The 13,493-nt window shown below is 44.5% G+C and overlaps 1 protein-coding gene across 5 annotated transcripts in view; it reads right to left on the bottom strand.

Annotated features, from left to right (window-relative positions):
* Positions 1-13,493, bottom strand: part of birc6 (baculoviral IAP repeat containing 6) — a 384,970-nt gene that overhangs the window by 333,247 nt on the left and 38,230 nt on the right. For all 5 annotated transcript variants that reach the window (XM_084322229.1, XM_084322232.1, XM_084322231.1 and 2 more), the window contains exons 4-5: positions 2,759-2,952; positions 12-123 (exon numbers count right to left, since the gene is read on the bottom strand). In XM_084322229.1, coding sequence (XP_084178355.1) covers positions 12-123; positions 2,759-2,952 — 306 coding nt within the window. The remainder of the gene's footprint in view (positions 1-11; positions 124-2,758; positions 2,953-13,493) is intronic.

Below are 13,493 nucleotides of genomic sequence, written 5' to 3'. Positions count from 1 at the left end.
CCACAGCCTACCTGGTGGTAAAATCCAGCTTGGGCCATTGGGTCTGGCTGAGCCCACCTATAGCCTGCGTGAGGCCATGATGTGAACGTCTCTCTCCTGTTGGCCTCACTGTACATCAATGACCTGGAAGACAACAGCAAGAGATTCACTTTTAAATATTCTACCACTGACCAAGAGATGTGATGATGACAGTACATCTGTTGGTTCAGCCTTTTCTTGATCTACCATACCCATACTCTCCCTAAATACCATCCCAGAGACATCCTTCATTTTCAAGCCCTGGCCTGTTTCCTCCTCACCTATCTACAGAGTACCCAGGACCAGCGTTTCCGTTAGCCGGTAATTACCGGTTTTTGACCGGCAAAATATGTTGAAGTCCGAATATTTAAATATCTCCGGTCATAATGTCCGGTGAAAATAATTTCTCTAAGCACAATTTTATTATTTGAATTGTATTAAAATAGGCTCAAATTAAATAGCCTATGCGATGAACAAAACAATCATTACATGTTGCTTCACGCTGATAAAGCGCGGATGGCGCCGCTCGGATGTGAATCTTTTTTTCTTTCTTTTTTTGAGCCTGTCTGTCTGCCCACCACAGAGACCGCTGATGCCGTGGTGAAAGAAAACAGAAACAGAAATGTCGAGCGTTCAGGCCCGAGTGGAAAGTTTAATTCTCCTGGCTGAGGTGCGACATTATATCCACATTTTCCAGTTCACTGATCCAGCCAGGGTTACCAGTGACACAGTTCATTCTGGAACCTCAGATCCCCGCTGATCATGAGGTTCTACAGTATCGCGTTGGATCCATACACGTATCGATTTTTTCGAATGGTGATCAGGAATTGGAATATACCAGTTGGATACCATCTGATGTCAGGTAAGGACTCTATGTTATCAGTGTTAGGATAATCAGAGTAAGTTTGATGAAGTTATAAGCTGTTTTGTGAAATGTCTTCTTGTTTCGGTTTCACTAAAAGTCCGAGAGGAAATCAACAGGGCGATTATCCGCGCGCGGCCGTAATGTGCTTGCGTGCACGTATAATATTGATCATCTAGCGTTTATTTGAAAACGATTCATAAAAAGGCCGACGAATATCAACGTTGTGGAATATTCCACTAAAAGACTATTTTCATAGAATGCTCCAGAAAGAGCTGTTTTTTATCTGAAAACGGGGGCTTTTCTAACTGCTCTGAAACGGCAACGACGCGATAAACAGCCTTGACAGCACCGACTGGAAAATAGTCTTTGATAATGCGATGGGCAGATTAGACACATAGCCATAATTTAAAACATAGATTAGGCGATATTAACGTTAACATTGGCGCCGATGGTGGCATTCAGCCGGTAAAAAGGAAAACCAGGCTGACCGGCATTTCTCGAATATGTCCGGGGATAGAAATCTTGCAGGACATCCAGACCGGCACGAATATGTTCTAACGGAAACGCTGCCCAGGACACACCCCCAGCTCAGGCCTGGTTCCTCCTTACCTATCTACAGAGCACCCAGGACTAGAGCTGCCGCGGTATTGCTGTTTTCCTTACCGCACACATTTGCAAAATATTTCCTACCGCCGCGGTATTACCGCACACACACACAAAGAAAAAAGTTTGAATGCATTTTTTTTGTAGTCTACTCTTTATATAGCATATAGCCTGCCTCTAGTCTAAATGTCTATCTTTAGAGGATGACTTTGCAGCATGGATATTGTTTGGGATTCGGCATGCACGCATTCGTTATTAAAAGTGAAACACGGATTCGAAGTCTCCCCTCGGTGTCGCGCCCGCCGGTTACCCCCCCGACCCTTTCTTCTTATTATTATTATAACGTTACTACTTATGATTACAAAGGTATTCGATTTGTGGCATTAACGTTAGTATAGTTACACGTTCGTATTTACCGGACCACATAGCAAGGCAAGCGTTACTCAATTAATATCTAAGTTCCTTTCTTTGCTCAGAGCGTGCCGAGTTGTACCCATTCTGCGGTCTGTTAATAAAGTTTTCAATCAGACAAGTGTATAGAACGAAGGGCTTTTATTATAACATTTCGTTGCAGTATAATCATTATGCCTCGTTCCCTGAGGAGCGACGGCGTCGGTAATCCACTCCGGTCTCCGGTGGGAGCTAACGTACTATTAGCCGTGTTGTGATGGCTGAGATTCAGGAAGTAAACGCACTGCAAGATGCTCCAAGCATGTGACGCGTATCTCTTCTGACCAATCAGTGGTCTGCAGTGTTTCATGTGACTTTTCTGGTACCCAATAGGGTCGCTTGGAATCTCGACAGAGAAGTAGGGTATATCTGCAGAGCCGCAAGCCCAACGAGAGCGTAATAATAATGATAATATAATTAAAAACAGCGGTGATGCCGGTATTCAGCCCAACGCTGCGGTGGGCATGATGTAACAGCGATACCGCGGTAATACCGATACCGCGGCAGCTCTACCCAGGACACACCCCCAGCTCAGGCCTGGTTCCTCCTTACCTATCTACAGAGTACCCAGGACACACCCCCAGCTCAGGCCTGGTTCCTCCTCACCTATCTACAGAGTACCCAGGACACACCCCCAGCTCAGGCCTGGTTCCTCCTTACCTATCTACAGAGTACCCAGGACACACCCCCAGCTCAGGCCTGGTTCCTCCTCACCTATCTACAGAGTACCCAGGACACACCCCCAGCTCAGGCCTGGTTCCTCCTCACCTATCTACAGAGTACCCAGGACACACCCCCAGCTCAGGCCTGGTTCCTCCTTACCTATCTACAGAGCGCCCAGGGCCCACCCCCAGCTCAGGCCTGGCGCTGGGTAAGAGGTAGGACAGCCTGTCCATGAGAGACGAGGCCACAGACAATGCAGCCACATTCTGGTTGATCTTCTTCAGTTCGTTGACGATGGCACCGGCCACCAGCTTTAGCACATGGTGGGGCAGATGGAAGGTCACTGTCGCCCACTGCAGAGAGAGAGAGAGTGAGATAGAGAGCAAGGGAGAGAAAGAGAGTGAGATAGAGAGTGAGGGAGAGAGAGAGTAAGATATAAGTGGGGGATGGAAAAGGAACAGAAGAGGAATAAGGAGGGACATAAAAAAAACAAAGGAGGAAAATACGAAAGAGGGAAGGAGAAAGACATATGGGGGGAGAGAGAGAGGAGAGAGAGAGACTGTTAGCCAAACACGAGACGCTCAAGGAATGCACTGTAATGCCTAATAAATATGACATCCACAACACTGTGGAATGCATACTTACAGTAAATCATAGTCTACAGCTAAATCCATTTTCTCCCATCCACTAGCCATGCACATGCATGTACATATGGTACGGCTCCCAGAGAGGTCAGTGGGAAAGTTAAAAGCGAGATCCATCACCCAGGACACAAGCTGATTGTTACAGCAGGAGTCACGATCGGCTGGGATGGTGCCAGGGAAAAGAGGTCGGACCGTGGGGGAAATGCCAATTTCGCCCCTTACTGGCTAACCCTGCATGGGCCTTCCAGAGCAAATTAAACACAAAGAGGAGTGGATGGGGGGGGGGGGGGGGGGGGACTACAGGAGGGGGGTTGGGAATAAAGTGACAGCTGTTATTGCCTTCACTATAGGCATGTCTTGGAGAATACTGCTTAAGAGCAATCGTTGGGAGTTGAATACAGAATGAAATAGAGCAAACAGAGAAATGGTGATGTAAGCGAGAGAGAGAGAGAGAGAAAAAGAGAGAGAGTGTGCCGACTGGCTAGCTGGTTGGTTGGCCATTTCTGTTGGCCAGTGGAGCGCATGCATCCACTGCCCTGGTTCACATTATCCTGGGACCAGAAAGATACAACATGTGCAGTGAGGTGTATAGTGTGGGACACTGCTAACAGTAGTAAGGGATAAGATTTATCTTTTCTCCTGCATAGTGTTCACTTTCTCCTATAAACCTAGAAGAGGAATTCCGTTGCTAGGGAAACTGCAAGAGCCCCAGTGTATTTCCTGTCAGCTACTGTATAAGCAAACACTACCACAGGAAATAAACAAACAAAGGAAAATATATATATTGTACCTCCTTTACTTACAGATTGGCTTATGCCTAGTTTCTGCCATATTGCTTACACCGGTCAATTAAATTTAGATCCATTAGGTTGGAGAGAGTGAGAGTGCGTGGGGATGAGCTATTGAGCATGGCAGCCTTGGTATAGACCTGTGGTTCACAACAAAGGGTGTGGGGATGGGGACCCCCGTGGGTCCAAGGGTCCCAAGAAAGATTTAGAATGGTTTCATTTCACTGTATGATGCAGTGGAAGTTAAGGCCAATGAGAGGGTCTGTAAAAGGTGGCTCCACTAATCATACACACACAGTACATGTACATTTATTTTTGTTTACAAAATTTTAGTTTGTTAACTCATTCAGCGCCAGTCACGATGATAGTCGGGTTAACTCGCCATCGCTTGTTTCAAGTTTCAAGTTCAAGTTTCAAGTTTCTTTATTAGTTGACATGCAAAGATACAGAATACCTTCACATGGAATGCTTTTTTCTGTTATGCTCCTATGAGGATCATAGGACGCTTGGATCATACACATACAGCTCATTACAGTAATATTCCACAATTATTACATTTTAGATAGTAATAATGGTACAGAGCCTTGAGACAAACATATGCATATTCACCACCGCAAACAGACTGGCAGCCGCCATAGGCAGCGCCATTTACGGAAGGAGGGGGGAGTGGGTTGGGGTTGTTACAGGGCTGTAGGGGGGGGGGGGGGGGGGGGGGGGAGTGATCCCTCACACAAGGCAGCCGACAGTGGCAGCGCCAATCACGAGTATAGTCTGGTTTTAATCGTTATTTCTTTTATTAGCGATATCCATTCATTTTTCATCCATCCAGCCTGACGTTATCATTGGGAATGGGTCTGAGCTCGCAAAGGGCAAATACCGCCGCCCTATCGTCTCCCGGATGGTATTGCACATCATTGGATTGGATTGGCTGGGACTGTGCATCAAAAAAATAAGTCCGGTCCAGGTTTGACTTCTCAAGCATGCAGCTGGATACTATTGCATTGAGTCCCCCCACTATGAGCATCGTGGATCATTGTGTTTTGGACTATATTTGGAATGGCGATCAGGAATTGGATTAATCACCGCCATCGGAGCGTGCGTGTGTGTGTGAGGTTCGCGCCGACCAAAGTACAGAGAAGCGATTTTTCAGACCACGCTTCTCTTCGTACATGAGGACACATATACTATCGATAATCTAGCGTTTATTTGAAAACAATTCATAAATCAGCCGAAAAATGAGTTTTGTGTATTCCACTAAAGGGCTATTATCGTGTCTTTCTCTGGAATTACTAGAAATCTCCAAAACTATACTCGTATTCAAAACGGTATAAAACGGAAATGTACAGATGAAAAAACAATCCGTTTCGTACATGTTGACTGGAAGCAACTCATTGACGATCACTGTGGAAGATGGAAGGAAATTGAAAGTGAAATGACAGACGAGGTCCAACTAGCAGCAATAGTGGCAGATAACGAATTAACACATTCAGAGCCACGCCCCTATGCCCAAAATAGGCCGTTCCGTGCCAGCGCTTTAGTCAATGGGAGGACAGGGAAATTTACAAACGCTTAAACTATATCTTAAATTATGGCTATGGGTCTAATACACCCGTCGCTTATCAATGACTTGCTTGCTAGAAGCACCACAAGCTTTTAGGGGTGTAACCAACGGTACACAAAAACCACGGTACGGTACGTACCTCGGTTTTGAAGTCGAGGTTCGGTACGGGTTTTCGGTACAGTGGGAGAAAGTTTGGCTTTCCATGTTCCACTCAGGGGTGATGTAGTGTGCAGTAACTAATTGTACGTGTAGGGCCGTCAACGAATATATATATATATATTTTTTTTTTATAATAATTATTATATTAGATTGTGAAAAAAACAGCCCCCGGTGGGCGGTCGTTAGTGGTAATCGTTCGGTACACTACACAGCCGTTCGGTACGGTACGGACCCGGTACACACTGAAACGGTTCGGTTCGGTACGGATATGTGTACCTTTACACCCCTACAAGCTTTGGTGGGGAAATTGGTCATTCCTGGATGGCACCCACATCCGTCAACAAGGTGGTTTGTCAAGGTTGAGTGTGTCGATAAAGACAAGCCTGGCAAAGCACAGGCTGACAGTTTGAGGGGTGAGCTGGGAGGTAATGAGTGTGATTTGCTGCAGAAGTACACCCTCTGGCTGGCAGTGCCAACAGTGGATCACCTCACTCCAGTCCCCTGGCAGGCGGGCACACCCAGACCAGTGGAGATAAATCTCAACTCTGAAGGGGAAACGGGGGAGTCGACAGAGAGCGAGTTCTCCTCATGGTTTGGCTTGGGGTCTCACAAAGCACAATGTGCAACAGCCCAAATGTGTTCTCTCACAGCCGAGGGTCTCACAGTAGTCGCTGATGGTTGTATTATAGTTTACAGCCAAACTCTCCCCTTCGCTCTCTCTCTCGCTCTTGCTGTGCGTGCCAGTGTGTATAAGTGCATGTGTTTATACGCCGCAGGACCTGACATCTCTGCCACCTCTCTAGGTTGTGTCACTACTTTCAGTGGGTCCTGAGAGCGACGGGCTGGGCACGGGGACAGGAGCTCCTCTTGTTCCCTCCGTCTCAGCCCTGGCTATTAATATGCCGATGAGGTCTGCAGAGTCTGCTGTGTGTGTGTGTGTGTGCCGCAGACTGCAGTCTGGTCCAGGGATCTCGGCACTACCGCTGCTGAACAGGACGGCGCTTGTTACAGAGGAGACGAGCTGCAGCGCCACACACATCCGCCCGCCCCATCGGTCGCTCGCAGAGGGAATCTCTTATTCTCTTCCACTAAATAAGAGAGAACCTGTGTCAAATCTGTGTGTGTTACAACAAAGCTATTTAGCAACAAATACCCTATGTAGAAACCAGCGTCCATTAGCCATCAAAATGGCACCATGGAGGCCGCAGACGACTAAACCCACGACCACGTAATCCCTGCTCGCTAACAATGATAACACAACCAACCTAACGACCACGTAATCCCTGCTCGCCAACAATGATAACACAACCAACCTAACGACCACACACAAACAATAACACAACAACCTAACGACCACACACAAACAACACAACAACCTAACGATCACACACAAACAATAACATAACCAACCTAACGACCACACACAAACAACACAACAACCTAACGACCACACACAAACACAACCAACCTAACGACCACACACAAACAACAATAACACAACCAACCTAACAACAACCACACACAAACAATAACACAACCAACCTAACGACCACACACGAACAACAATAACACAACCAACCTAACGGCCACACAATCTCTCCTCGCAAACAATGATAACACAACCAACCTAACAACCACACACAAACAACGATAAGACAACCAACCTAACGACTACACAATCTCTGCTCGCAAACAACGATAACACAACCAACCTAACAACGTCATAATCTCTGCTTGCAAACAACGATAACACAACCAACCTAACGACCACACACAAACAACAATAACACAACCAACCTAACGACCACACACAAACAACAATAACACAACCAACCTAACGACCACACACAAACAACTAGGGGTGCACCGATATATCGGTCGGGTATCGGTATCGGCCGATAAGTGCCTTGTTGACTGCTATCGGCCTATCGGCCGATAAGCTCAAATGTGCCGATAGCAGTCGCCGATAAATACCCATCAATTTGTGTAGCGTCAAAAGGCAAAAAAAAAAAGTTCACTCGCGCGATCTACCTGCACAACGCCCGCCGTCCCCCACACACACACACAATCTACTGCATCAAAGTAACTACTTATGATTAACAAGGCATTCGTTTTGTGGCATTAGCGTTATATAGTTAGTGTTACACGGACAATAACATCAGCATATTATTATTACCCATAGCAGCAAGGCATTACTCCGAGTCCGTTCATTAGCTCGGTTCCATTCCGTTGCTCATTCCGTACCCAACTACACATTCTGCAATCTGTTAATAAAGTTTTCAACCAGACAAATGTATAGAAAGGCTTTGTTTTATTATAACATTTGTTGCAGTAAAATCATTATGTCTCATTTGGTCATGCGTGGAGCGCCGGTCGGCGGGCCGGGCAGCTAACGTAGCTACGTTATTAGCTATTAGATGCAAGACTAACGTTACTGGTGAAAATGTGATTTGCGTTGGAATACTCCTTTGTCAACTTGCTGTACTTTGCTTGCAGGTCTGCAGTCATTATTGCTGCATTATGAATAGCCGCAACTTTAGCCAAGGTAACGTTATGGCTAAACCTTTAACAATAGTTAACGCTAGCTTTCGGTTAGCTGTTCAATGCTATTAATAACACAACTCCCCGTCAACACCCTCTCTCGGGAAGATGGCATTTAAGAAAGTATCTGCTGTTAAAATGAAGTGTTACACGTTCAATAACAAGCATATTATTTACCCGAAGATAGCAGTAAACAAGGCATTACTCCGTTAGTACGTTCATAGCTCGGTTCCATTCCGTTGCTCATTCCGTACCCAACTACACATTCTGCAATCTGTTAATAAAGTTTTCAACCAGACAAATGTATAGAAAGGCTTTGTTTTATTATAACATTTGTTGCAGTAAAATCATTATGTCTCATTTGGTCATGCGTGGAGCGCCGGTCGGCGGGCCGGGGAGCTAACGTAGCTAAGTGTGTTCTGCTCTCGCAAACAGAATGCCCGGAAGTAGAAAAATTTATAAACGCTTGCCGATTGGTGGTAAGGACAGCAGGAGGTGGGTGCTAGCGGTCACCGGTGTGGCGTAATTGGCCGAATCGACTGTCAATCAAAATGGTTCCATTGCATTGGTTGAAAGCTCTGGTTGAGAGAATAGTATCCTGCTGCAGGCCGCAAGAATGGTTCCATTGCATTGGTTGAAAGCTCTGGTTGAGAAAATAGTATCCCTCTGCAGGCCGCAAGACGATACTGGGAGAGAGATAGTGATACCATAAACATATTTCTTGATGTTTCCTTTTTTTAAGTAAGTAAAGAGGCCTACAAATACAAACATACACATACAAATATACAGTAGTTTCATAAAAAAAAAAAAAAAAAAAAAAAAGAAAAAAAAAAAAAAAAAAAAAAAAAATTTACAAATACTTATATACAAATATACAAATATCGGTATCGGCCGATAGTGTTAGTTGAACAATCGGTATCGGTATCGGCGGCCAATTTTCATATCGGTGCATCCCTACAAACAACAATAACACAACCAACCTAACGACCACACACAAACAACAATAACACAACCAACCTAACGACCACACACAAACAATAACACAACCAACCTAACGACCACACACAAACAACAATAACACAACCAACCTAACGACCAAACACAAACAATGATAACACAACCAACCTAACAACCACACACAAACAACAATAACACAACCAACCTAACAACCACACAATCTCTCCTTGCAAACAATGATAACACAATCACCTTCAATCTCTTCCGACTTCTGTTGCGTTTCATCGTGCCACATAGCAAATTAAAGTACATATCTCCTAGGGGTGGGAATCGCCAGAGACCTCACGATACGATACTATCGCGATACTTGCATCACGATACGATAGTATCGCGATACTAAATATATCGCGATACGCTGATATATATATATTTTTTTAAATTGATCGAATTTAATTTATTACCTTTTTTCAACTGCAAAGTAAAACTTTGTAAACATGTTTTATCTAATAAAATAAAGTTCAGTCTGTTCAATAATTTTTATTGCGGAACATGGTATTTTCTCAAGCAGACAGATGTAAACACTGTAATCTGTGTTGCATGTACCTGACAAACTGAACTGTTTGTATTAGTCATATTCCAACTTAACTGAATGCACATGTGTGTGCGTGTGTGGACTACTGTACTATTACAGGTATTGAAATGAACAATGCAACTTCCTTATACAAAAAAAGAAAATGTATCGAATCGAATCATGGTCAAATGAAGAGATTTCATGATGCATTGAATCGTTGCCTGAAGAATCGTAATCGAATCGTTGTGAGGTTGAATCGGTACACCCCTAGTACTGATATGGCATGTCAAAAAGGTGTGTTGTGTGAAAAAGGTGCATCAGTTGGTTTGGTCGTAGTCGACCATATTGAATAGTTATTTAGTGAGAAATGGTGAGACGCATGCCTGATTGGTACTAGATTTAAATGGGCACTTCACCAAAAAACAATGCAGATTTATGTTGCACAAATTCACTTTATTTCAGTTTGACAGTTATTGAGAGTGAATGAGTTTGAATATGGCCACGTCGTGGGGACAGTGAATCATTGTGTAAGCAATAACTTGTCTTACAGGGACTGCTACATAATCATTTCATGGAGCTGTAATTACCACAACACAAGGATTCAAGCCTACAAATGTTAAGTCGAATAATCTCTTTATTTGAGAACAGCCCTATTGTTAGGGCTAAACAGAATAAAGTGTCCCCATGCAGGCGGAGCGGTGTTGGGACATGACAGTAGCTCAGCCTCTCTCCCTCTCCCCAGCAGACACTACTCCATCAGAACCCTCGGCACGCTACTGATTGCATTAGGAGCCAGTGATGCGTCAGGCCACGGGAGCACCATACTCTAACTTGATTACATTCCTCCTCCTTTAAGTCACCGTCCACCGCGTGCAGGAACGTGACGTCACACCGCCTGACTGTACGGGCTCTAATGAGACAGCGGATTGTGAATAATTGAGGAGTGTTTGCGTAGTCTTTGTTCAGCTGGGTTTGCACTGCCACCGGTGCGCAGGCCGTGTCGAGTGGTAGTGTCGGGCTACAAGCAAGGTAGACCTGGGAGTAGGCTTGGGCGGTATGACGGTATTACGGTATACCAGCGTATTTTTAAATCTCGTCGGTATGATTTTCAATACGTCAAAAATACAGATACGTTTCTTTCTAGATAGGATCGTCGCACACTGTGCGCCACGCAATGTTATAGTGTGTTCCTGTGGGTCGCCCATCTCGCATGTGTGTTAATCTGCATGACAAATATAGACGTATTAGTCTATAGAATGCGGTTATGGACCTGTGGCCATCCGTTTATTAACACTTTGGATGCCACGGACGACATAACACGTGTTATCAGCCCGCCCCCTGAATGCCCACGATGACAAATATCGTTATATTTTTTTATTAGCGATCTGAATTCATATTTCATCAACCGAGTCTACCGTTGGGAAACCAGCCCCATCAGGAGCTCAGATGTGAAAAAAGCGCCCGCTATCGTCTCCCAGATGGTAATGCACCCTTTTGGAATGGACTCAATGAAAATGGATGAGAAAAAGATAATCCGGAATCCACATTTTCCGAGCCGATCGTATTCATTGTGGAGCATCAGAACAGCGTAGAATATGTGTTTACAGTATGTAGCATTGGATCAATAAAAGGATCGATTTTTGGAATGGCGATCAGGAATTGGAATAATCTTTTTGGATACCATCTGATCTCAGGTAAGGAATCTATTTTACCAGTCTTAGGATAATCAGACCCGTTTTCACGGAGATATAAGCTTTTCCCCTATATGTGATATGGCTGTTTGGCTGTGCGAGCGATCAGGAAATATATCAGATCAGATATCAGATCGCCTATATAGCGTGCATACTAGGCTTGGGCGGTATGACGGTATTACGGTATACCAGGGTATTTAGAAATCCCGACGGTATTGAAAATCAATACCGTCAAAATCACAGATGCGTTTCAGTTTCTATTACAGTGAAACGGAGTTTTGACAGTGGTTGGTTGTAGTGCACACACGCGGCAGCAGAGGGCGAGACCAGTCCTCACTAGTGGGGCGAGCACACGCAGAGCTGGTTGTCTACACACAGAAGGAGGGGAAACCCCGCTTCAGTGGTGGAAATTAAATGAGACACGCTTACCGTTGCTGGTGCTGCGGGCTAACTGGCTATTCTGAGAGCTAACTGTTGTGTATGTGGATCACAACGGTGTTCACGTTTTACGGTAATGTTGCGACAGTGCTGTGAAAATACCATAAAGCGTTGTGGTAACGAGAGTTGGTGTGTGTGTTGTTATGCACTGGTGGAGCAAGTAAATAAACAGTAAAACGTTACATCGCAGTCCGGTGTGTTTTTGAATACACAATACTAACGTTACTAGTACTACTAGGGATGCACCGATATGAAAATGTGCCACCGATACCAATACCGATTGTTCAACTAACACAATCGGCCGATACCGATATTTGTGGCAAATATTTTTTTTTAAATATATATATATATATATATATATATATATATATATATATATATATCTTTTTGGTAATATATATTTTTTTTGTAATTTTTTTTTTTTTTTATGAAACTACTGTATATTTGTGTTACAAATTGTGCTCGCCGATATGAACATAGGACTCTTTACGTACTTAAAAAAAGGAAACATCAAGAAATAGCACTATCTCTCTCCCAGTATGTTCTGCAGGGCTGCAGCTAGATACTAGTTATCCCAGTATGGTCTACCGGCTGGGCTGCAGCTGGATACCAGAGCTCTCAACCAATGAAATTTTGATAGATTCTGCCAATTACGTCACACACCACTTGCACCCGCCTCTGCTGTTACCACCAATCGGCAAGCGCGTATAAATTTTTTACTTCCGCTTTTGTCCGCCATTGATTTCGATGAGAGCTTTTCTACAACAACAACAACGGCGGCGCGGCCGACGTTTAGCTTTTAGCTCCGCAGGATGACTTAAACGAGGCATAATGATTTTACTGCAACGAATGTTAGAATAAAACAAAGCCTTTCTATACATGTGTCTGATTGAAAACTTTATTAACAGATTGCAGAATGGGTAAAACTCACGGCTCTATAAGCAACGGAAGGAACTGAGCTAGTATGAACGCTTGCTACGTTCGGGTAAATAATATGCTGATGTTATTGAACGTGTAACACTAACTATATAACGTTAATGCCACAAAACGAATGCCTTGTTAATCATAAGTAGTAACTTTGATGCAGTAGCTTGTGTGTGTGTGTGTGGGGGACTGGGGACGGCGTTGTGCAGGTCGCAAGTGAACTTTTTTTGTCTTTTGACGCTACACAAATTGATGGATATTTATCGGCTACTGCCATCGGCACATTCGAGCTTATCGGCCGATACAGATACCCGACCGATACATCGGTGCACCCCTAAGTACTACGGTGCTGCAGGCTAACTGGCTACCATTCTGAGAGCTAACGATAGTAGCACTAGATGCTGCAGGCTTCTGGCTACCATTCTGAGAGCTAACGATAGTAGCACTAGATGCTGCAGGCTTCTGGCTACCTTCTGAGAGCTAACGATAGTAGCACTAGATGTTGCGGGCTTCTGGCTACCTTCTGAGAGCTAGCGATAGTAGCACCGTGTGTCTCAAAACCCTGCCCTCTTTTCTTGATCCTCCAATCACAGCTGTCGCCTACCTCTGACTTCCTCGTA

This window comes from Notolepis coatsorum, assembly GCF_963971535.1.
Source record: "Notolepis coatsorum genome assembly, chromosome: 9".
NCBI classification, from domain to species: domain Eukaryota; kingdom Metazoa; phylum Chordata; class Actinopteri; order Aulopiformes; family Paralepididae; genus Notolepis; species Notolepis coatsorum.
Note: the sequence above shows the minus strand (reverse complement) of the source record. Positions and strands in the feature narration are given on the sequence as shown.